We start from the raw sequence: 26,511 nt of genomic DNA, 5'->3' as shown, positions 1-26,511 counted from the left end.
GATAAAATGACTTGAGGTCTCCTCCTTTTATAAGCAACGTTGAGGGTGAGTTGGGAGTTCGAATGCCTGTTTTGCTCGCTGGCCAACCTTGACAATTTGTCCATAATATAAATAAATTCATATCTTCATTTTTACATGTCGGATTCGAATGATCTTTAGATCAATCCTACACCTCTCGGAGAGAAGAATCCAAGAAACTAGAAGCCCAGGCTTCAATTTTCTGTTTCAGGGCAAAGAGAGTGGAGTTGGAGGTTTCTATGGTGTAAATGGACAACCTCCTTGTCTTGCCTCCTTTATCAATCCGCCATTGAAGATGATGTCCCCATCACCCACTGTAATCCAATCAACAGTGAAGATGCACCTAGAACTCCTAGGTTCCTCGGGCCTTGCAAAATCTGCGGACAGTACCCAGGATGGGTAATGGTTTTCTTTTATTATGTTGTTTCTAAGCATTGTGGATATCATTGTTTTTAGGTCAGTTTGTAAGATGCTACATGTTGAGAACCATAAATGAACACCAGAATCAAATGAAACCAAAACCAAACCCAAATTATGCAATAGCTCATCACAAATGTGCTAGATAGAGTTAAGCCCAGTGCACAAGAGACAAATAAATATGCCCTAAGTACAAGTGCACCAAACAAGAAATGCACAAGCACGCAAAAGAAAGAAATTCAAACAACAAGGGAATGCCAAAGATATAGGTGCCCTTATGCATAAAACACTTTATCAAGGGATCAAGAAAATCACAAGCTAAGATGATACAAATGAGAGCCTGAGCTACCTAACTTTACACCAGTGTTGAAAATATCGGTATCGGCAAAATATCAGTGAGGGTCCAGAAAACATCTTATCGGCAATCTCGGCGAAAATATCGGCAAATATTGGCAAGCATAAAAAATGCATAATATATTCATTTTTTTCAGATTTTTAAACATATAAAGCAATAACAACATGAAATAAACACATTGGCACATATATGTGAAGAAAGCACTGATATATATGATGTCAAACAGAAATGATAAATCAAAGGCGATACCAAATCCTGCTGATCCCAAATAATTTTCCATTGAAGGACTCAAATGTGGAGAACCAATACAAAATAACATCACATATATAAAAGTATCTCATCATCATAAGTTATATGTAGCAAAACAAATAAAACTAGCAGCTATCTATCTAAAATCACTGTCCTCTCCCCCTTTTACGGAAAACATGATGGGTTATTTGCCAGGCCTGCCCCTAGTAGTAGAAGGCCCTGGCCCTGCCTCTGCACCTAGAGTCAAATAATGAGTGCTAGGTATGGAGTTGTGCTCTCCTATATCTATAGCAGATGGTGTTGATGCTGATGCTCCCATAGTGTCCTCCTCCTCCTCCTCCTCCTCCTCTGAGTGCTGCTGCTGCTCCTCCTCCTCCTCCTCCTCTTGTTGCCCCTGTTCTAATGGATCATCTGGTTCTAACCATGAAGGTGACTCCTCCAAGATGGGCTCCTCAGACTCCACCCTCCACTGAGACAATACATCAATATTGTCTAAGGAAATGGCATCTGGATGTTGAAATTTGATACCGGAGGACAGGTGGTTTCCTAAGGCTTTGATCTTTGGCCTAGGGAAAAGTGTCCAAAAGAATTTAATTTTTCTCCTAAAGTGACTTTATAATTTTTATAAAGTCAAATCTAATTTAAAAGTGACTTTAAGTGATAAAGTTACTAAAATCTAATTTTAAAGTGACTTTATTAAAGTCAATGTAAAATTAGAAAGAAAAAGTGACTTTGGAAATAAATGACTAAGTGGGTCTTTATTAAAGTGGGGTGAATTAAACAATAGAAAGTGAGATTTAAATGAGCATTTAATCTCAGCCCTAGATCTCAATCTATTTCAGCCATTGGATTTAGGAATCACCCAAAAGTCACTTAGGGTTGGATTAAGGGAGGAAAAAGAAAAAAAGGTCATTCATTCTTTCATGAGCAGATTGAGAGAAGGAGAGCAAGAGAGCAAGAGAGATTTCTGGATAGGGAGGAGAAGGAGATAGCAACTTGGCACACATTCCAAGGCAGCAGTTTAACAAAATCTGTACAGCTGAGTTAGCACACAGTGAAAGGCAGATTTTGGCACGATTTTCTTGAAATCCGTACAGTTGTTTGCACAGAAATCGAGGAGTTGTTTACACAGAAATCGAGGAGCAATTTGCTGGCACATTTTCCAAGGAAATCCGTACAACATATCACTGTTTTTTCTACACACAAATCGAGGTCCGTACAGCACATTTATTGCAGGCCGTACAGCAGCATTTAAGGCTGAAAGTGGGCACAAAAATCAAGGAGGCCATACAACATTTATTGTTGTCCTGTTTTGCTGTTTGCTAGTGTTTTCAGTTGGTTATGAAGCGGAAAACGAGATAAGTTGTAAAGTTTGCTTGCTGAATTTTTTGCTGAATATTTCTCACTGTAAAAAGCAATTTTTCAGAAATAAAAAAGAGCTCTCGAACTGGTTTTCCCCAAAAGTTGTAGGGGGTTTTCCCAAGGTCACCTTGACCAAAAATCACTGTGTTCAAATGTGTTAAATGGCTGTTTGTACCTGCTGATTTTTTTATTTCTGCATTTTTCAACATTCTGTAAAACTTCCAAAATTTGTGTTTTCAGCAAAATTTATTTTTCCAGCTTGTTGAATGTATGGATATGGGAAAGGGCATTTAGCTATATGGGAGAAATAAGGTGAAATTGAAAACCAGGGTGGGAAATGAAAAATTTTTACATGGTATCGGAGCTTGAGTGCTGAAATGCAGTTTGGGACAGCAACGACGAAAATTACAGCCTGCTGATTTTTCACTCAGAAAATTCTAGCAAGCCGATTTTTCACAAACAGCAGTTTTTATCTTTACTACAGCAGTGCTATTTTTCAGTTTTAGGACAGCAGGATGTCATTGGGATTGAGGGTGGAGGATAGGTTGGATGGGCATAGCAATTACAGCGTTTGGAATGAGAGAATGCAGAGTATCTTTGAGGAGGCAAAAGTCTGGGACATCATGGTGCATACCACACAGAATCCTGTTGTTGTGCCCACTGATGCCACTCAGTTGGCTGAATATAATAAAAAGAACAACAAGGGTAAGAGACTGATTCTAGACAGAGTCAAAGACCATTGCATTCATCATGTGAGAGGAAAGAGAAATGCCCATGAGATGTGGACAGCATTGTCCAATCTCTACCAGAGTACCAATGAGAACCGGAAAATGGTCCTGAAGGAGAAGCTGAAGACTATTAAGATGGGTAATGATAGTGCAGTTGGATATCTCACCAAGATTACTAATGTGAGAGATGAGTTGGCAGCAGTTGGAGAGGACATTCCACCCACTGAGTTGGTGCGGATTGCAGTGAATGGCCTCCCCCGTTCATGGATGAACTTTGCTGATGGGGTTTGTGCACGTGAGACCCTTCCCACATGGGAGAGGTTTTGGGATGATTGCATTCAGACAGAGATCAGGAAAGGTCAGCTTGGGGCAGTCAAGCCAGTTGAGCAGGATGAGGATGTAGCACAGTCGACAGGAGGCAAGAAAGGCAAAGGGAAGAAGCAGGCTTCCACAAGCAATGGTGGGGGCAAAGGCAAAGGTAAACAGGGTAACACACAGAAGGACTATTCCAAGGTGAAGTGTTGGAATTGTCAAAAGATGGGACACTATGCAGTTGTGTGTCTGGAGAAGAAGAAGAAGAAAGGGAAGAACCAGAACGTCGTAGCTTCAGCAGAGGTTGAGGACTTTGCAGTTCGTTTTGACCGAGAGTTTGGGTTCACTACGTATGAGTCCTCTAGTGCAGGATCACCTGCCACACAGGTTCAGAGGTAGCATGCCTTTCTCTCGATTAGCGGAGCATCTTCAGGTATCTGGTATGTGGACAGTGGGGCTTCACGTCACATGACAGGAGTCATGAGTACTTCTCAGAGCTTTCAGAGAGTGGCACTGATATTGGGGTAGTACTCAGTGATGACAGAGTTGCTAGAGCAGTCGGGGTGGGGACACTGACATTTCAGAGGGAGTCCAAACCTCCCTTGAAGGTGTCGGATGTTCTTTATGTGCTAAGGATGAGGAAGAACCTTATATCCGTCTCAGCTTTGGAGGACAGAGGATATGAGGTACTGTTCAGGGGAGGACAGGTGTTGATGTATCCCAGGGGCACTCCAGCTGATTCAGCTAAACTGATAGGTGTACGCCATGCAAAGATGTACAAGTTTGCATTCCAATCCCTTGTGGCATTGAGCAGTAGTACTGACAGTAGAGCTAGCAGTTCTGAGCTGTGTGAGATTTGGCACCGCAGGATGGGACATATGTATCATGGAGCCTTGAGGACCTTGCGGGAGATCACTACAGGTGTCCCAGATTTCAGTACTGATCACTTTGATACTTGCAGAGGATGTGCAATGGGCAAGTTTGCCAAATCCCCTTTTCCCAGCAGTGACAGCAGAGCGACTGGGATACTTGATTTGATTCATTCTGATGTGAGCGGTCGGATGTCTCATGTTTCCTTGAGTGGATATGAGTACTATGTTTTATTCATTGATGATCACTCCAGGAGGACCTGGATTTATTTCTTGAAGACCAAGAGTGAGGTCTTCAAGCGGTTTCAGGAGTTTAGAGCTCTTGTGGAGACACAGACAGATCGAAAGATCAAGTCCCTGAGGTCGGACAATGGAGGAGAGTACACCCTTGGAGAGTTTGTTGACTATTATGCGGAGGCAGGCATTAGGATGGAGTTCACTGTTCCTTACAACCCCCAGCAGAACGGGGTTGCGGAGAGGAAGAATCAGTGTTTTTAAAACCGGAACCGGTGACCGAACCGGTCCACCTAATGAACCGGTTTACCGACCGGAACCGGTCTAACCGGGACTGGTTTGGTCTAAACGAACCGGTTTTTAAAAAATACATTAAATAATTAATTTTTAATGAAACAAAACTATTTTTAAGATGTAAAACCATGATTCCAAGCCAATAGAGACAAAATATGCAAAGTTTGCTCATTTATATACCATGCAAAGGTGAATATATCAAAATGGCACCGAGTGCAATACATATCATCGACAAAATAGCAAAATACATAAGAAATGAGGCTCTAAATGGCCTATAAAGTCCAAAAACAATGCTGCAAGCTATGAGGCCATTGGCCTACTACAAGTCTACAGTGTACACATGATCAATCATCAAGTCCATCACCACTACTAGACACAGGATCATCATCAGGAGCTACATAGACATCATCTGGTTCAGAGTCTGAGGATGCCTCTGCCTCATCTGCAACATCAGTATCAATGCCACCAATGACAATAGAAGTGGACCTAATGGAAGCACGAGTTTGTCGACCTGCACGACTAGTGCCTTCCATTGGTTCCTTGCCTTTCCTTGATGCCGCTACTGATCCTGGTTCTGATGCCGCCACATAATCTGCCTCATCCTCCGCTAAAGCCATGTCAATATCAAAATCAGCCTCAAACACAAGATCTTCAGTCTCCTCCACCCATTCTGATGTTGGATCAATATCGTCCAACACAATGGGATCTAGATCAGGTGATTTGCTCATCATTTGGTTCCTCCTCAGTCGAAGGTTGTATTGCACAAAAACAAGATCATTTAACCGTTTTTGTTCCAAACGGTTTCTCTTCTTCGTGTGTATGCGCTCAAAAACAGACCAATTGCGCTCACAACCTGAAGCACTGCAAGTTTGACTGAGGACTCTAATTGCAAACCTTTGCAATTGAGGACACTGGCCACCAAATGACTCCCACCAATGTGCTGCAAAGAAAAAGACAATAATTAGTAACTTAGTTTATAATTTGAATTGTAAAGAACGTAAACAATTTTAACTTGAAATGAAAAACAAAATGGAAATTGGAATTGCTTACCTGGTTGGTCCACATCTCTTGCCATCTTTGCCAAGTTTTTGCCAAAAGTAACACTTGCTTGATTGAAAATAGTAAGCTGTCTATGTATATCCAACTGGTCTACATGGTTAGAGACCATGCGCTCCAAGCAATCAATCAATCCAACTCTGACCTCCCCATCATGCTGATCTCCTAGCCGATTTTTATAGTGATACCTTGGGTTCAAAAAATACTCGGCTGCATGTATAGGACGATGGAGTTGATTGTTCCATCTGTTATCAATGATCTCCCATATACGGCCATATTTAGCTAACCTGTCATTGTAAGCTGCTCGTATCTGCTCCTTTGCCTGATCCATAGCTTCATAAATGTAGCCCATGGCCAATCTTTCCCCATCCACCAACCTTAGAGCACCTTAACAAGGGGCTCGGTAATTTTCACAAGCTCTATAGACCTTTTCCAAAAATAAGTGTCTAACACTTTCTTTTTGGTGTCTTTTCCATCTGGTCTACGAGCCCACCGAGATTCAGACCATTCATCAGAGGAAAACATTTTCTGCAAGTTTCTATGTTGACCATTGAGACATTGCAACGTGAGGAAGTGAGTTGCAAATCTCGTAATTGCAGGCCTAACAAGCTCTTTGCCTCCAGTGTGTTTCCTCATTAGGCTCAATACCCATGAGTGGTTGTAAATGTATTTTGTAATGCACTTGGCATGCTCTACAGTGTTTTTTACCCACTCCACCTTGCCTATATCCTCAAGCATGAGGTCTATGCAATGTGCAGCACATGGAGTCCAAAATATGGTCTTATATTTGGCCTCAAGCATCTTTCCAGCAAGAACATAGTTTGAGGCATTATCAGTGATGACCTGCACAACATGCTGCTCCCCAACTTCCTGAATAATGTTATCCAAAAGCTCAAATAGAAGGCTTGCATCCTTTACCCTATCAGATGCATCAACTGATTTCAAAAACATGGTTCCTTGAGGGCAAGAAACAAGGAAATTAATGATAGTGCGGTTCTTTCCATCGGTCCATCCATCTGACATAATGGAACAACCTGTTTTGACCCATGACTCTTTAAACTCAACCAAATACTCATCAATGGAAGATATCTCTTTTTGCAAAAGAGCTCCCCTCAAGTCATGCATACTAGGGCCTTTGAAGCCCTTTCCTGCAGCTATAACAGAGTCCCACATAGCTTGGTAATAAGGTGAGCGAGCAGCATTAAATGGGATATCTGAATCATAACACCATCTAGCAATGTATTGGTGAGAAGTTTCTTTGCATTGTTTTTTCCAATGCTGATCCAAAGTGGGTTGAGAACTTGGCTGGGAGGAAGTGGGATTAGATTTAGAAGAGGCAATGGTGGCAGAAGATGAGAAATAACTTTGGATGTTTGGTCTCTTTGTTCCTTTTGATGGTTGGCCAACTCCAACAGAAGGATGAACATAGTGAAAGGGGTCATTGGTGGAAGGGATAGAAGTGGAGTCTTGAATCTCATAATCATCATACCCACTCTGTTTCAAAACATTCATGGTTTCCATTAATTCCCTCTTCCTTGCAATTTCATCTTGGATGGCCTTCTCCCTAGCCTTATCCTCATAAAAATTTTCAAGCTTGGCAATGTATTCTGCCCTAATAGGACCTAACAGTTCTTTTGGTGCATCACATGGCTTTACTTGGCCTCTTACCCCAGCCAAGTGTTGTTTCAACCTAAGAATACCCCCACCTCCAATAGATTTATGGCATAATTTGCATATCATTTTTCCCTCAATTACATCACAATGAACCCATGCACTGTCCTTTCCTTTTGGAGCCATGTTTGCTTGAAATAATAACAATTTGCAAATAAATCTGCCATTTAAAAAAAAAATTGCAGCTAAGGAACATGGAAAACCAATGATAAATGTAGGAAAAAAATGCACATGCAAGCTACAAAATTTGATAGCATAGAGCTAGAGAGTTCATAGGCTTAGCATAGATGATAGATCATTGAAGTGAGAAGTTTATAGCACAAAAAAAATAATTCATGGACAGCAGACTCAAATGAGGAATTATCAAGTGCAAATCCTTACCTGGAAATGCAAAGTAGCTCCCTTAGCCTCCTCTTGATGATGGCAACTCCACTGACAGCTACACACTATCTCCAAAATAGCTCCAACTCCAACTCCAAGATGACTACTTCAGCAAAAACTCCACACTCTCCAAGCTCACAAACAAACTCACAAACACTCACAAACACTCCAAATCAGTTGTGTGAGACAAATGAGAGTGAGAGGGGTGTCTTATAGCAAGTGTGAGGGTGTTTTTGGAGGGAAAATACCTTTCCCTCACCCCCAAAACCCCTAAACCGCCCTCATTTCCAAAACCGCTGCGCTTTTTTGCTTTAACCGGCGGCCTATACATAAACCGGGCGGTTTAGGACGGAAGCGGCCGGTTTGCTATAAACCGGCCGGTTCCGCCCTAAACCGGCCGGTTTTTACCGGTTAGGGCCTTTTTTTGGGCACGAGGGGGTCTAAACCGGGTTAGAAGGGCCGGTTCGGACCGGCCAGGCTTCCAACCGGCCGGTTAGGCCGGTAACCGGTTTTTTCCACCGGTTTTTAAAACTATGGGAAGAATAGATCCATCGTAGGGGCTGCCAAAGCCATGTTACATGATCAGGGGTTGCCATTGTTCTTGTAGACAAAGGCCTGCAACACAGCTGTTTATTTGCAGAACAGGAGTCCGCATCGTGCCTTGGGGCACATGACTCCAGAGGAGGCTTTTTCTAGGGAGAAGCCTGATATTGGTCATCTTCGTATCTTTGGTTGCATTACATACTCCTACATATCCAAGAAGAAGAGGACCAAACTAGAGCCCACCGCAGAGAAGGGTATCCTTGTGGGCTACAGTGAGACCTCAAAGGGCTTTCGGATTTACATTCTTGCACAGAGGAAAGTTGTTGTCAGACGGGATGTGAAGTTCGAGGAGGACAGGGCCTTTAGGAGATCACGGGAGTTTGAGTATCTGGATCAACCAGACCCTCAGCAGCAGTTGAGTTAGTCGCAGGGATCCAGTGGGCAGGGATCAAGAGGATCCGGAGGTACATCTATGAGGATGTCAGGTCCGTCAGTGAGCAGTGGCTCGCCGAGCCAGAGGGGTGGTGCTCCGAGCAGCATGCAGAGCACAGAGCAGTTCACTAGGGAGTCCACTGATGGATAGTTCACACGGTACCTCAACTTCTACAGGTTCAGGTGCAGGCAAGAGGACAGCAGACATACAATCAGGAGTTCAGGCTCCCGATGATGATGAGGAGGAGGAGTTTCATTCTCCTATGAGAGAAGTGCACTCAGGGAAGAGGAAGCCCAAGTGGCTTCAGGACACCTTGAGAGATGCCACATCTGTCGCTGAGCCTAAGAGGCCGGTCAGAGAGAGTAGACCACCTGAGAGGTTTTGTAGCTATATGGCAATGGTTACCAGCATCCTTGACTCTGAGCCTTCTAGCTATGAGGAGGCAGCTAGCCAACAGGTCTTGAGAGAGGCCATGCAGGAGGAGTATTCTTCTATCATGAAGAATGATGTTTGGGAGGTGGTGCCGAGCCCTGAGGGCAAATCCGTGGTTACTTCCAGATGTCTTTACAAGGTAAAGCATGCTGCAGATGGCTAGCATTGAGAAATTCAAAGCGAGGTTTGTGGCTAGAGGGTTCTCCCAGGTAGAGGGAGCTGATTATGAGGAGACCTTCGCTCCCGTGGCTCGATATACTTCGATCCGCTCCATTATATCAATAGCAGCAGAGATGGGTTGGAAGATCCACCAGATGGATGTGAAGACTGCATTTCTAAATGGCTTCATACAGGAGGAGGTGTACATTTAGCAGCCACAGGGCTTTGAGGTGCATGGGAAGGAGTCCCATGTGTGCAGACTGAAGAAGGCCCTTTATGGCCTGAAGCAAGCTCCTAGAGCTTGGTACTCCAAGATAGATAAATACTTGCAGGGGTTGGGTTTCACAAAGAGTGAGGCGGATCCAAACCTTTACTTTATTGTGATAGGTGAGGAGCCTCTCATTCTGGTGTTGTATGTAGATGACTTGGTCATTACAGGTGCAGAGAGACTCATAGAGCACTGCATGAGAAATCTTGTGGCGGAGTTTGAGATGAAGGACATCGGCTTGATGCATTACTTTTTGGGGTTGGAGGTGTGGCAGGAGGAGGGGCATTTCTTCCTGGGGCAGGGGAAGTATATTGTGGACATCCTTGGCAGATTCCACATGGAGGATTGTAGACCCATGTCGACACCGATGATCACCAACTGGAAGAAGCTTCATGCTTCGGATTCCGAGTTGGTGGATCCCACATTAGACAGGCAGCTGATTGGTTCCTTTATGTATTTGGTCAACACTAAACCAGATATTTGTTTTGCAGTCAACACGATGAGTCAGTTTATGTGTGAGCCTAGGAAGGTTCACTGGGTGGCTGCAAAACACATTTTGCGGTACTTGCAAAGGACAGTGGATTATGGTCTGGACTACAGGCAGGGGGATGGAGTGAGATTGGCAAGTTATACTGATTCTGATTGGGCAGGTTGTGTGCTGTTTTGGGTTGGGTTCAACAGTAGTGTCATGGTTCAGCCGGAAGCAGCAGCCAGTAGCATTGAGTTCAGCGGAAGCAGAGTATATGGCAGCCAGTCTAGCTAGTTGTGAGGCCATCTGGCTTCGCAAGATGTTGTTTGGCTTATTTGTTCAACCGTTGAGACCTTCAGTGATTTATTGTGATAATCAGAGTTGCATTAAACTCACGAAGAATCCAGTATTTCATGATAGGTCAAAGCATATTAGGATCAAATATCATTTCATCAGAGACTGTGTTCAGAAGGGAGCTGTGAAGCTTGAGTATATTCCCACTGATGAGCAGGTTGCAGATATTCTTACCAAAGCCTTACCACGAGGCAAGCATGACTACTTCAGAGACAAGATGGGTGTGGTGAGGAACACCTTCCTTGGTAAGAGGGAGTGTTGAAATTTGGTACTGGAGGACAGGTGGTTCCCTAAGGCTTTGATCTTTGGCCTAGGGAAAAGTGTCCAAAAGAATTTAATTTTTCTCGTAAAGTGACTATAATTTTTATAAAGTCAAATCTAATTTAAAAGTGACTTTAAGTGATAAAGTTATTAAAGTCTAATTTTGAAGTGACTTTATTAAAGTCAATGTAAAATTAGAAAGGAAAAGTGACTTTGGAAATAAATGACTAAGTGGGTCTTTATTAAAGTGGGGTGAATTAAAAAATAGAAAGTGAGATTTAAATGAGCATTTAATCTCAACCCTAGATCTCAATCTATTTCAGCGATTGGATATAAGGATCACCCAAAAGTCACTTAGGGTTAGATTAAGGGAAGAAAATGAGGAAAAGGTCATTCATTCTTTCATGAGCAAATTGAGAGGAGGAGAGCAAGAGAGCAAGAGAGATTTCTGGACAGGGAGGAGAAGGAGACAGCAGCTTGGCACACATTCCAAGGCAGTAGTTTAGCAAATCCGTACAGCTAAGTTAGCACACAGTGAAAGGCAAATTTTGGCACGATTTTCTAGAAATCCATACAGTTGTTTGCACAGAAATCGAGGAGTTGTTTACACAGAAATCGAGGAGCAGTTTGCTGGCACATTTTCCAAGGAAATCCGTACAGTTTATTGCTGTTTTTCTGCACGCAAATTGAGGTCCATACAGCGCATTTATTGCAAGCCGTACAGCAGCATTTAAGGCTGAAAGTGGGCACGAAAATAGAGGACCGTACAGCATTTATTGTTGTCCTGTTTTGTTGTTTGCTAGTGTTTTCAGTTGGCTGTGAGGCACGGAAAACGAGATAAGTTGTAAAGTTTGCTTGCTGAATTTTTTTCTGAATATTTCTCACTGTAAAAAGCATTTTTTCAGAAATAAGAAAGTTTTCCCCAAGAGTTGTAGGGGGTTTTTCCAGGGTCACCTTGACCAAAAATCATTGTGTTCAAATGTGTTAAATGGTTGTTTGTACCTGCTGATTTTTTTATTTCTGCATTTTCCAGCATTCTGTAAAATTTCCAGAATTTGTGTTTTTAGCAAAATTTATTTTTCCAGCTTGTTGAATGTATGGATATGGGAAAGGGCATTTAACTATATGGGAGAAATAAGGTGAAACTGAAAACCGGAGTGGGAAATGAGAAATTTTTACACTGGATCCATTGGTGCTTCTATTTGCCTTACTCAAAGTCGAATGTTGTAATGCACATACACTAAATCATTGAAACGTGCAAACTCCAACCTGTAAGAGTGTCAAAAAAACTAATGAGTCTTGACTCTTGACTCTTGACACTTGAAGGTCATAAATTAAAAATTAAAAATTACGATAAGTGTAATTGCTCAACTGAAGGTTGGAGCTCAAAGTTATACCTGTTGCGCTTTTTTGCGTGTATTTTCTCAAATACACTCCAATTGCGCTCACACCCTGAAGAGCTACATGTTTGACTCAAGATTCTTATGGCCAATTTCTGCAAATTTGGTGCCCTTGCACCATAGCTTCGCCACCAAATATCTACAACAAAATAAAGAAATAAAAAATTCAAAAACTTAAAACATAATTAAACTTTCAAATAAAAGTTACATAATTGAATTTAAAAAAAAATAGAATTATAAGTAAGGAAATTCTAAATTGAAAATTCTAATTTCTAATGAGTGATGACTTGTCACTTACGTGGCATGAAGAGGGTCCTTTCCCTAATAGCATCATCAAAGCCAAATAGGCCAACACAATCCCAATAAAACTGTATCTCGCGATTGATTTTGCTACGAAGATCATGTACCATCCTATGAATACAGGAATGGAGCACTTCCATCACCTCGCCATCAAAATCAAAGCCGCATTTGTATGAAAATGCGGGGTTAAGGAAGAGTGTTGCTGCATGAATTGGTCGATGAAGCATCCCTGTCCACCGACTATCAATCACATCCCATAACATCATATGCATATCACGGCCAGCAGAACCCTTGTCTGCATAATAAGAACGAATGGCCTCTTTGGCCCTATCCATGGCCTCATACAAATAAGTCATTGCAGGCTTCTCCCCATCTACCAACCTGAAAACCTTTACTATAGGTTCACTAACTGAACATGCTTCTTCTACTCCACACCAAAATGTCTCAGAATACACCATTTTTGCAATGGCTTACCCATCCTGTCTCATGTTGCATCCACAATTACGCCAGTCATCAAACACAAACATTTGCTTCAACTCGAACTGACATCGAAGCAAAGATTGAAGAGTAATAAAGTTTGTGGCAAAACATGTGATCACAACACGCCGCAACTCCTTGTTTCTAGTGAACTTCCTCATGAGGCTAAGAACAAAAGCATGGTTATAAATAAAATTAGGGACGCTCCTAGCCATATCAACCACCTCCTTGATGAAGGAGAGTTTCCCCATATCCTCATGCAACAAATCGAGACAATATGTTGCACACAGAGTCCATAACAATGTGGGATGCCTCTCCATAAGCATCTTGCCGACAGACACATAATTAGTTGCATTGTCTGTTATGACTTGCACCACATTCTGCACACCAATCTCCCGAATGAACCCATCTAACAACTCACATATCGTTGCTACATCTTTGATATGTTCTGAAGCATCCACTGATTTAATAAACATGGTACCTTTAGGACAATGTACCAAGAAATTTAGAAGGGTCCCACCCTTCCTATCTGTCCAACCATCAGACATCATTATGCATCCAGTAACTTCGCATGTTTTTTTCAACTCCGCCAATCTAGTGTTGATGTCCTGCATTTCTTCTTGAAGAATTGGCCCCCGCAACTCCTCATATGTAGCACTTTTGTACCCTGGGCCCACAACAACAATAGCATCACACATTGGCTGCCAAAATGGATTGGTTTTGGTGATGCTGAGAGGTAAGTCGCTCTAGAAAAGACACCTCCCCATGACTCTATCTGCTTCTTGCTTCTCCTTTTTTTTAACAAGTGATTTTATGCCAGGTTGTGATCCATGTCCTGTTCGTGGAACAAAAAATGATGACCTCACACTAGTAGTAGCAGGTGATGTTGTGGAGCCCCTCCCACTACCCTCAGCATCAAAATCAGGAGAAGATATCCCGAAAGATCTACCTACACGTTCAACCTTGTTTCTTTTTGTCTCTTCCTTTTTTCTATCTTTTCATCAATTGCCTCAAGAGCTTTTTGTATAAGCTCCTAACTAGAAATTGTACAAATCCCAACATCATGTCCAGTGAGTCTAGCCAGATGGTATTTCAATCGTGTAACCCCTCTTGTCATCCTGGTCCCACAGAATTTGCATGTAAGATATGCCTGATTTGTCCCACCATCAGGCTCCCCATACTCCCAAAATGGGTCCAAGGCTTTTGGCATATTTGAATTTTGTAGTCAGCTAACTCAAACCTAGGGCACCAAAAAAAAATTGGAATTAATAAGTAATAACCACCTCATTTTACAAAATAAGTTTTTTGCTACATTATTTGCAATGTGAATTCAATGAAAAACCATAAACGACAATAAGAGGGTGCATTTGAAAGTTAAAAAAAAAAAAAATTGGAGTTTGTTGTTCAGATATGGAGAAAACCCTTGCATTTGCTCATGGGCATGAAAATCATAGCAAATGGAAGAACAAAAAAAAAAACAAGCAAAATGTTTGTAGGCAAATAGGCAAGCAAGAATAACCCTAAAACTATTAAAAAATTCATTAACATAGGGGTTTATTTGAACATACCTGTTAATGGAAGAAATGAAATTGTCTCACTGTTCTAAGGTTCTTCAATCTTAGATCAACAAAATCTTCGTTGTTGGTGGAAATAATGGCTATTCAACACTCAAATCCTCCTTGGCAGCAAGCACATAGCTCTCCCCTTCCTTCTCCAGCAATCAGAAATGAAAATGAATGAAAAAAACAAAATTGGCCTTTTCCAGCCGTGGCAGCAATTTTTTTCTGTGCCTGGGTGATATTTTGCATCGTAGCACGATATTTTCCCGAGATATAGAGTATATTTCAGAAATATTGCGATATTTTCGGGGAGACAAAATATCGCAATATTTCCTAGGCAATATCCCGTCTCACCGAAAATATCGCGATATTTGCGAATATCGGTGATAGCTCGTCAATATTGTCAACACTGCTTTACACAATTCAAGTGAGCTGTCCCTTCAAAAATCAATATGGGAGGCATTCCTTCATGTGGGGACTATGAATCCACAAAACAATGGCACACATCCACATATCAAGTTTGGCTACTTCGACCTTAACCATACCTAGTAATCCAATAAAAGAATAAAGAATATCACCTTCTCCATAATTACACATACATAATGATTCATCTGAATGGACCATAGCCACCTGTCCAGATTACACCAATAACTCCAACAGCACACTTGACAGATACTAGGAAGAAAAAAAAATTGAGAATTTCAATTTTGTGTGAAGTTTTAAGGACTCTTCAAGAAGACAGATTTTGTACCCTTTTGCAAACTGGATAAAAGCTGCCACTTTTTTATTGAGTGGATATGGTAAAAAATTTATATTATTTTACCAGAAAATGGTCATAGTTGGTAACAATTAGTAGCACAACCTAGCTTTCCAGTTTCCGCTCATTTCTGGAATAATGATTTTGTGGTTCTATTATTGAATTTTGTTAGTCACCCTCTCTTTCAGTCTCACTAAACAGAATTTTTCTAGTCTAAGAATACGACCTCTCCATTAGTTATTAACTTATTGGTGTTCAATTACTTGGGAAGCAAATCTTTTCTTACACTTCAGAGCAAAGCAGAGCAGACTTAAAGAAACTTAAACATATTTGCACCTCTGTTTCTTGTCACGAAGGAAACTAAGAATAGTTGCATTCAGGATGTTAAAGTCTCAAGAAATCATAGTTTTTATGCATGAACTGGCCTGTCTAGCAATCGTCTTAGAATAATTTGCAAATACACTTATCAAAAAGATGGCATATAGGATTAAAATTGAAAAATCTAAATCACCAATCATCCACTGCCAATGGTTCACTTCCACCTTGGTTTCTGTGGCTATCATATATGTATCTAGAAGACTTGACCAACAAGGTGTCCAATAATAATTCCTAAGGATTACAATAAAAGCATATAAATTGAGAGATTATCTAAGTAACCTCGATGAAGGAGAACACGCATAAAAAAAGCATATAGACAAGCATACAAGGTAACATGAGAATGCAGATATACATACTCAGATGAGCACAAACTCACGATGACACTTACCAAACAGCAATTCTTATCAATATCAATCTGTCATACTTTGAAGTGGCATAAGATATACGCGTAGGGAAAAATGGCATTTAGACCAAAAAAAGAAATGCAACTCTACCTCATAACGTTGAAGAATTGATGCTAAGAGTGCTGTCATTTCAACAATGGCAAATCTCTTTCCAACACATACTCGAGAACCAGAACCAAATGGAAGAAAAGATGGATTAGCATCCCAATCCTCAAATTTGAACGAAGTGCCTTTGACCTCTGAATCCTTCACATCATTAATACCTGCCAAGAAAGATTTGCATTAGCGGCATATATTTACAATGGAATCAGATAACAAAAACAAAAACAAAAAAAATTGCTTGCAATTCAACTTTGAAAGTAGTGACATAAGCATAAGATACAAGAAAAACAAATAATTGACAAAATCGAAAAGGGATATTACATTTATTTGACTAAGGCCTCTGGCGATATTGATTGACTGAATGAGAAATAATATATTATTTTGATGCTACTCTTTTGAGAGAAACTATACTCTAAAGGAACCTGTGAATTGAACTGTGAATCAGAGAATTTCCATTATAGCACAGAAAGAAGAAGATACAGCAGTTGCAAGATTCACAAGCATTTCAATTCCAAATAATTTGTTGTGATGAAGAAGCTCATAACAGTGTCTAATGAATTGTTTAGCGATTACATCAACTTCAGGAATCAGAAGTGCTTTGCAAAGCATGCCTGAGGTGAATGGTGAGAAATGGAAAAAGGTGGGAAGGAATCCCGCCCAGATAAATTTGCAGGATTTTATCATTTTAAAAAAAGCCTGCAGTCAGGTGGTAGAAAAATATTTGGAGAAGTAAACACATTTCTTTCTTGAAAGCTAATGAGGGTACATCACAAGGTTACAGATGAGGATTATCATTCCTTCACGAAAGCTAGAGGACCTGGAAAAGCCACTAAAACTGTTGGTAATGGCTGCTGGGAAAGGCAGAACAGGGATCAAAACGTTCTTCTGAGTCTGCTTCATGAATCATGTATGTGGTTAAAGAGAGAGCACCAGATTCCAAATATATTGGATCATGGCCATTGTGATTCACAAAAGCATTAAAGAAATGGATAAAGAATACTTGAAAGTCAAAGGGGCAGCCAGTGTGGCTTAGAAATATTTCACAGTGAAGTTTGATAATAAAGAGGAAAGTGAATATTTGATCGATAGTGTAGGCCTTTTCATGAGATTTTGGGACATGCAGTTCAACCCAGTTGAAACACCTGCATCAGTACCACTTTGGGTAAGATGCCATTTCCTTCCTCTTGACTTACAGCATGAAGAGATGTTTCCTTTAATGGAGAATACAATAGGAAAAATTCATTTAAGCTTCTAACTTGATGCAAGAGAGCAGAATGCTGTCATGTGCCAAAATCTGTTTAGAAATTGACGTGCAGAAGCCACTTCCAAAATCAGTGATTGGAAGCTTGGGGTTACTCAAGCCTCAAAGTAACATATTCCGAGATTGATTTTAGACAATGGAAAGCTTGCTTCTGAATCCTGATGTAGAATGTGACATTAGTATATGGATACCTGCAGGATTGTGCACTAAGTAAGCTGGAGGAAACAATCACAACCTAGCAATATACAATCAAGCTTCCCACGATCCACAGACATCTCTGGTGTATTATGAAAATCAAAGGGAAACAAAAAATTATTGAAACAACCAATGCAACAAGAAAAGCACTTAATTGTCAACTGAAAAAGGAGAGCAAGCTGGGAGAAAAGAGAGAAAGATAAGGGCCTACTTATTATTGCTGATAGTCAAGTCTTTGATGGGAAGAAACTTTGCTAGGCAATGACTTCATTAAAGAGATCCAGACTGGAGGCTTGGAGGAAGAATTGTTTAATGAGACCTGAACAAAAGGTACCAAGGAGATGTCACTGGACAAGGAAGAAGGAAGGGTAAGTTGGGTATAAAAGCCCTGTCACGTAGAAAACGATCAGTAGAACTGATTAAGAATACAAGCATAAGGTTGGTAGATAAAGATTCAACTGGTAAAGATGCAGCAAAGACTCGGAAGATAGAAAAAAATATGATAAATTCTGTGCACAAAAATATACTTACAACATTTCCAATCCATATAAGTTATATGACCACAGCCTATGCAGAAATTCATAAATCATCTCATAAAATATGATAATACAACATTTGACGCTCAATATTTGTATGCCAAATAGTGAACTGAAAGATGATTCCATAAAATTCACAGATAATACCAAGTTCAACGACGTAACTCATAGTCTCATAACGTATTTGTGAAATCCAAATAACCAATGTCTTCAAGTCCAATCTCAAGTCTTGTGCTTGAATACGAGAACTCCTAGAATAAGCCCTTTTGGAGCTAGTGCCAACATCACTAGGCTGAAGCAACAACCGCGATGCAGATGTATTTGGTGTTTCCATTTGAGATAATGAAACACTAGAGACATCATGAGTCTCTTCACACAGCAGCCAGTGATGAATTGAAGCGTCCTTCACAGTGCAACCAGAAATCACTGATGATGATGAAGCCTCCTTTATTTTCCCTCTTAAATGATGATGACCTCAGCCTCCTCACAGTGACAGAACACAGCATTCTTCCAATGATGACATGGCTATTGAAGCTCAGAAGATGTATGGAATGTGAAAGAAGAAGGGGAGGAATGTCTTAATAAAGGCTTCTACCCTCTAAAATGCTTCATTTCCCTCCTAAAACTCCCTCCAAAACAAGTTGGACAAGTACAATCACACATGTGGGTGTCTTCTTGGTCACTCAGTCAGACTCGCAAGTCTGGCGAGTCTATGGCCATTGGCAAGGCTCACCGAGTATTCAACCCACTGATGACTCACCAAGACTCCTGAGTTTTAGCCAAGTTTGAAAACACTGGATAAATACAACAGAGGGGATAGAAAAACACTCAAATCACCTAATTCTTACAATTCAACAGAGAAGGTTATTGAATTAGTCCTCATAGTTACATAGCTGCTGCTTCTACTCCGATCTTCTTTTTTCATAGTGTAGCATTGCTCATGGACTGAGTTCAATTTTCTTCTTGCTCCAAGCACATCTTTATATGCAGTTTTCCCAAAGCCAGTAAGGGTGATGCAGTCACCAAGGAAATAAAAGGGTGACAGTTGTTGAGGAATGGGTGGGTAATAAACACATTGTGAAAAACACAAAGAGATAAAACAAAGCTCAGCAAGGGAGCATTAACTTGCATTCTGAAAGTGCAAGTTGTTTCAGCTGGCTAGGTCACAAGGTTCAGCAAAATCTATTGATGAGATTTAAAATTTACAGAATCTCAAAAAGAAAAAGAAAAAATTGTTGGGTTTTGCCAAATTTCAAAGGCAAATCTCAAGATCAATTTCAAAACAATTTCAAAGTTCACTATTTTTAATCATTGAATACATTTTTTTTAAATGGTTAAAAAAAAATTCTCAATTTTTAACACACACACACATATTCAACCCTCAAGAGTCAGCTCAATCAGTTGAACCATCCACACAAGGTATGTCACCAACAGGGAGGCCACCGATCACAGGTTCAAATCCAGTTGAGTCCCTAGCGGTTAATAGCTGCTATTGTGACTGGCAGTTGACCCACCATCCATATGGTTTTCCTTGGAAAAAGAAAAAATTTAAAAAATTATATATTCCAAATTTTAAATTTTATACATGGACAAACCTAATGCCAGATTTTATCAGAATTTCCTGATCACCGAACCCAACCCTAAACCAAAACCTTTTGAAATAGCCAGATGAAGATCTGGCATTATCCGACTTTTATGCAGATTCTAATATCTATCATTGCTCCAGTGTAAGGGCATGAAGATGATTGGATTACGTATACATTTATTTATCTAAAAATTGATCACGATCCATCATATTTACTGACAATGTGACTTTCATCCTGGGCGGAAAAAACAGCAATAGATAGTAAGATGCCAAGGACAGTCTCACGCATATCCCTTCTGAACAGCAGCTTTGAAAAGACTATCATAAGTAACAGATAATAATTTGTAACCATGCCCTGCTCAGTACCCAAGCTATGAGTTAGAAGCATTGAAATATTGCTGCATTATTTTTCTTTGATGATTTTTGCATTAATATCAATGGTGCTTATCTCCCTCCACTATTTTATAGCATTTAAAGGGATTGTTGAAAGCAGTTTGATGCCGTTGATTCTGCATACATTTATCAGAGTTGAGAGGCCCACATATTAATATTGGAAAAGCTGAAGTTGATCTGTCCTGTCGATAGTTTTATTTTGGACAGTAATGAAATACTTGGATCTAAATGGAAATGCTTTCAATGTACTATTATGTACATTTTTCCTTTAATTTAATTGGGATCAGGGTTTTCCCTAACTGCCATAAAAAGGGTGTAAGAATTGAAACTAATAAACTATATATCCCAAGACTCCTCAAACGCAAATCAAAGGGATCAACAGCCAATGAGTCAAGAAACAAATGTGGCATGTGCAAGGATGTTAAAGAAATAGGAAAAACACCAATACACAGCCAACAAGAAAATATACAACTGAAATGTAAGTTTTTTTGCAAACACAGACTAGTCAATTTGCAATAAGTGGTCTCCAATGAGCCAACTACACGAACTATGATTTTATATAGGGATAGCATCAAAACAAATGATATGATCTCCAAAATAGGTTATTTACACATCAAAACTGCATAAAAAAAAGTGAGATAAAGTTTTGTGCAAAAACTAGCTGCTTTGGCATGCTTGTGCTCACACACACACACATACATGCAATACAACTAAACTATATAACAATAGAACCAGTGCAACTGGAAAATGCAACAAATTTATGTGAATAATGCAAGCAAATGTGTGACATGCCATACAACCAAAATAAATCACAGCACCATCAATGCAACTGGAAGATGCATAAAACTAGAAAAAGTGAGAAAAAAAAACATTAAGTGAATAACGTCAAACAAAGTTGCAGCTAATACTAAAAACCTTTCTGTTCAGATATGCCTGCTGCTTTCTGTGCATGACCTGCTTGGCTTTCAGATGAATCTGAACTCAAATGTTTGTGTTTCAAGAAGCGTTCTGGGTTAAAAATATCAGCATCATGCCCCCAGTTACAAGCATCCATTTGCACCAGCTGTATTGGAACAGCTACAATAGCTCCAGCTGGCACGATAATGTCTTGCTTCAATTTCATGTCTGCACAACAAAGATGCGATGAATTATAAAAAAATAATAATTAGGGCAATAGTAAACATCACCATTATTCATAAGAACCACCAATGATAACCTAACATATACAATTACACATACTGCATACCAAGCTACTTCCACATCTGCAAAATAAATATTGAAAATAGTGTAAGCTTCACTTTAGGTCACGGCTGATGCTATACTTAGGTTTGGCTAAGGCTGACCTTCTAGGCTTCTACAAATACACATAACTTATAACCTCTCTGAAGGAAAAAACACTACCTCTTGGGTGGGGTATTTTAATTTATACACCCACTCACATTTGTAAATCACTCATTCGAGTGATCTATTGATCTCTAATAAAGATGTTTGCCCAAGGGCACCATAAAGTGTAGCATTCTCTTGTTCACATGTTATTTATCTCTCTAGCACACTTTCTCTTGGATTATTTCTCTTAGACTTTCACCTTTTTTGGCTGATCTCCACTCTTTGTGCTGACCTAGTGCTGTTCGGTTTTCTGTTTATTACAGAATTAGGGCTTTCTATTAAATTCCATTTGATCCCCTCTCTCTCACTCTTGTGAATTTCAACATGGTATCAGAGCAGCTGTGACGTTGTTCAATTCAGCCACCAATCCAAGACTGTTTGGCTGATGTTATCACTGAGTTTCTATCACTGCAGAAGCAGGGTTTCAAATCATCCTTTTTACTCAATTCAGCAGCTGATTCAAGGCTATTTGGCATGGCACAGGCAGCCTAACTTTTTTGTGACTGCCTAAACAAGGTTTCTAATCATAACTTTTTTTGCACATTTCAGTAGCTGATCTGAAGAATTTTGGCTTGTGGCATCGCTTAAGGCTTCTTTGCAACTGCAGAACTAGGATTTTTTGGATCTTCTTTTCTCTATGGTTTTTCCTGGGGTTTAAACCCCCCTTGAAAGCCAAGAACTCTTTCTTCTTTTGTTCTACAGCAAAAGGTAGCACACCGCAGAAATTTTTTGGAAGAAGCCGGTAACTCATTCTCTTGGGTCTATCAAGACGAACTTTTCAAGACTTTACAAAGAGTTATTGAATTGTTGTTGAACCTGATGGACTCATCTTACAGTGCACTCTGCATATTGACCCAATCTTCTTTCTACTTATCACATCACTCACACCATCAAAAGAACAAGAAATTTTTCCAAGATCAATGGGTTAGAACATAGATGATGGTTTTAAGGTGGTTGCCTCAAGTTTTTGAGATGTGAGGCATACTTTTCAATACCCTGAGTTGGTTCATTAACATTTGTGGGCCTATAACCACTTGATCTCATGGGGGAGCTTAGTACTTCCTCATCTTCTCAAATAAATTTTATAGTCAAGGTCCATCGAGATCTTTTCACCATGTTTCAGTGAATCTCTCTCATTATTATTACAATTTTGATCCTCCTGCAATGACTAGGTAAACTAATGTTGATGATAAAGGCATCATTATAACACATCTAAATATTATCCTGCAGACCTCTTATATATTTGTGCCACAGTCCTTCAACACTATGTGGAATCGTATTGGTGTGAAAAATATACCATTCCAGGGAGGATAATATGTAATGGAGGCATTAATCATTATATTTATCTTATCTCCGTGAATCCCCTATTCAGCACTAAGGGTGTAGCAACCCATTTTTTATTTTAGCATTTATTGTTTTGTTTTCCTTTATATGTCAACTCTTACCTTTTGAGTTGACATTTATTGTCAATGTACCTTGGTGATCTTTTTGATGTATAGATTTGATTGCCAGGACCTTATTTTTTTGATATTATTTTATATGATGATGGTGGTGGTGTCGCATATTGATCCCATTAATGACGATGTCATGATTTATATATATCTACATGTTGTACTTGAATGGTTTCATGTTGTGGAAATTCTTTTTATTAATAATGTGAAGCTGCCTAAATTCTCAAGCCGACACTAACCAGGGTTAGATGTCAAAAGCAACCCAAAAGTTATTGATGTGCATTTTGTAGTTTATTATGGATACTAATAGAAATTGCAAATAATGTTATTGAGTTATTCTTGCGATCCACATTGACAATAGTGAGTTGTCAAGGGCTGCATAAATGAAATCATTAAACAAGTTGTTGAGGATGGTGCATTCTCAAAAATGGGACCTCTTGCTCAAGTCTAGTGTCACTTTGAAGTTAGAACTAAGAGTGACTATAGGGTACCCAAGTGAGCTTCTAATATCATTTTTCTAGTCAAAATAGCTGAATCAATCGTGTTAAATATTTTTTGGGGTTCTTAGCCGAGAGTTAGTGATATGAACTTCAAAGATTGCAAATCATGTGACTTGTACTTATAATGACCTAACATTAATTTAGCCTCTGAAACAATTTAGAAATGAAAGTAAATCATTCTTACGGTGTTGAACCTACTTTGGGATTGGTGCTAGCTAGCTACTTGGAGATTTGTGTCGTGTAGCAAATTTGTTTTGAGTACTCAGTTTCCTTGAACAAACCCTGGCCACGTTTTTCGAAATACTTGGCAAGAGAAGTTTGTTGTGGACTAGTATGATCATTGGATACAATTGGAAACAGTTTATGTATTGTCCAGTAGTTCTAGTCAATGGTCAATAAAGATGGGGGATACTTTGACCTACTAGCCATAGGTAATGTCCCTTCAAGGTTGTATGTGAGCACTATTGTCATAGGTGAGTTACATCATAGAAATGATTTGTGGTCCGTTGTCTTCACCATAGCCCAATAGCCATAGGTGTTGACTTGCATTATAGCCAACAAGGCAGAGGTGTTGACAACAGTGTTCTACCAGGACGTGTACCCTAGGGTGGAGTGCACACACCTCACACTTCCCAAACACCAAGGAGGGGGGGACACCTGGGGAAACATTTCCCCACATCCCCCTTTTGAGGAAACACGAGGAGACACAGGGGGAAACGTTTCCCCTGTGTGGGGGCATGTTCCCCAAAAAGGGGCGCATCCGGGTGTCCTCCCTCAAAAGGGGGGTGATAAGAAGCGCCCCTTTTGACAGGGGATGCCTAGAAGCACCCCTCCTTAATTTTTTCTAATAACCCTTAAAATAAAAATAAAAATTAAAAAACAAGAATTAAAGTAAATAAAATTAAAATGAAAAAGAAAAATACGTAACAAGTATCAAAACCTAAACTAATTTGCAATTCCCTAACTCAACCATTCAACTTTCCAAGCTCAACTCCACTCGGCTTACCCCATGGGGCTATCCAACTTACTAGTTAATTGTTGCCTCTCCTCCCCCGTAGCACTCCTTCAACGCTCATTATCCATTTTTAATTTTTAGTTTCAACTTTCGCATCTTGACTCTAGATATCGAAGATGTCAAATTGTCCTTTGACACGTCACTCTTTACTAGTTTTGAGTTTGGGTTATATCAATTTCCTATTCCAGTCCTCAGACTTCAATATCCACTATAGTCTATTTTGCTTAAGTACTAACTAGATTCTAGAATGATGAATGATGAATGATGAATTTAAATTTTAAATCAATTTAGAATCTGGAATGATGAATTTAATTTCTATATCAATGTAGATTTTTAAATCATGAATCATGAATATGGATCAATATATTTCATTATTGAATCTCGAGATGTATGGATGAATGATGAGTATGAATGATGTGTGTATCATATATAAAATTCATATTCATATTCAATAATGAAAGCATGAATATATCAATCCATACATAATTGAATTAAATAATGAAATACATTGATCCATGCTCATCATTCATACTGATATATATATATACATTAACAAATTCTCTCGACACTCACGCGATCAAGATCCATGGTTGACCTGGCAAGAAGTGATCCCTTCGGGTGGATCTGCCGAGTACAAATATTTCGTGGACATAGCGATCACCGATCTCCAAGGTTCGTGAACATTATATCTATATTTAGTTGACATAGCAATCACTGATCTCCGAGGTTCGTGAACATTATATATATATATATATATATATATATATATATATATATATATATATACCCCGAAGTCGCCTAGTCCCCTTAAATTTCCCTAAAATTAGAGGGTACTCCCACACGTCCCCACTGTGCGTTCCCCCGCACCCACATCTCACACTCCCAAAATCTTGGTGGAACATAGGTCGACAATGCTACAAGTGACATCTCCACCAAAATAAAAGGTCACGTGAGAGTACCTCTTGATGCTACCAAATTTCAACACTCCCTCTTAGTGAGGGAGGTACTTACATTCCCTGGAAGTCTCTCTGTTTCCCATACTAGAACATATTCATCATAAGTTTCTTCTATTATCATTAAAGCAAATCATCTTGCAATACTTGGACTCTTCTTTAAAGACATCTTGGTCCTCGAAGCTTTCTACTCCTGAGCATCCCGCATTGCCATCTCGTAACACGACATCTTCTTGACGGCTTTGGAAGTCTCCCCTCTTTCTCTAGAACTTGAAGGCACACACTTCTGGAGTTGTTGACCCTCCCTTTCAATCTCTAGAACCTTCTTCTTTCCTTGGACAATAGGCTTTCCCTTTAGCCTATACAGACCACTCTCCCTAACTCCAAGAAACACACCTGGGCTACAGTGAGATCCACTGGGTTTGACAGTCACCTTTCCTTCTCATAATAAAACATCAAAACCCTTTGCCTCAGTTGTTGAGACTAAAGGTATGTTATATATGTATTCCAATACCCAAAGCACATCCTGAACAACAATCCACCTAACTCCATTCTAAAAGGTACAATCCCAATTCCTCCCACGCATGTTGACTTTGATCATCAATCTTCACTTGTAGATCAGAATCCCACTTGGTCAACCTCTCCAACACCTCATGTGTTCCTGTCATATGCTTCGAAGCCCTATTGTCTAGGAACCAAGCACCCTCATGAATGGTGCTCCCTGAGAAATGAGAGATGTTCAAATTTGGGTAGCTCGAAAGGTATTTCCGAGTAGAGAAAACCCACAAAAAGGAGTTTGTTGGGCAAAGTACCCAAAGGAGTGGGCTTGAAACCTAAGAAAAAGAATTTAATTAATTTTGAGTCATGTAGGCTCAGGTTGGCCAACAAGGCCAAGTGACATGACCGTTGGGGTTTCACACCCCTTGATCAAGTATAAATAGATGGCCAACAGTGATCCAAGTGGATATTGGTGGCCACCCGCCTATTCCACTTG

At 39.9% G+C, this 26,511-nt stretch overlaps 1 protein-coding gene across 1 annotated transcript in view; it reads right to left on the bottom strand.

Annotated features, from left to right (window-relative positions):
- The window catches only part of LOC149230880 (cytochrome P450 72A397-like), a 97,698-nt gene that overhangs the window by 21,423 nt on the left and 49,764 nt on the right, over positions 1 to 26,511 (bottom strand). The window contains exons 5-6 of the mRNA XM_089379085.1: positions 21,128 to 21,337; positions 16,231 to 16,403 (exon numbers count right to left, since the gene is read on the bottom strand). Coding sequence (XP_089235211.1) covers positions 16,231 to 16,403; positions 21,128 to 21,337 — 383 coding nt within the window. The remainder of the gene's footprint in view (positions 1 to 16,230; positions 16,404 to 21,127; positions 21,338 to 26,511) is intronic.

Source organism: Pinus tabuliformis, chromosome J, assembly GCF_031772625.1.
Source record: "Pinus tabuliformis cultivar Carrire ecotype Pingquan chromosome J, CPIR1, whole genome shotgun sequence".
NCBI lineage: Eukaryota > Viridiplantae > Streptophyta > Pinopsida > Pinales > Pinaceae > Pinus > Pinus tabuliformis.
This window is presented reverse-complemented; position numbering and strand designations above follow the sequence as displayed.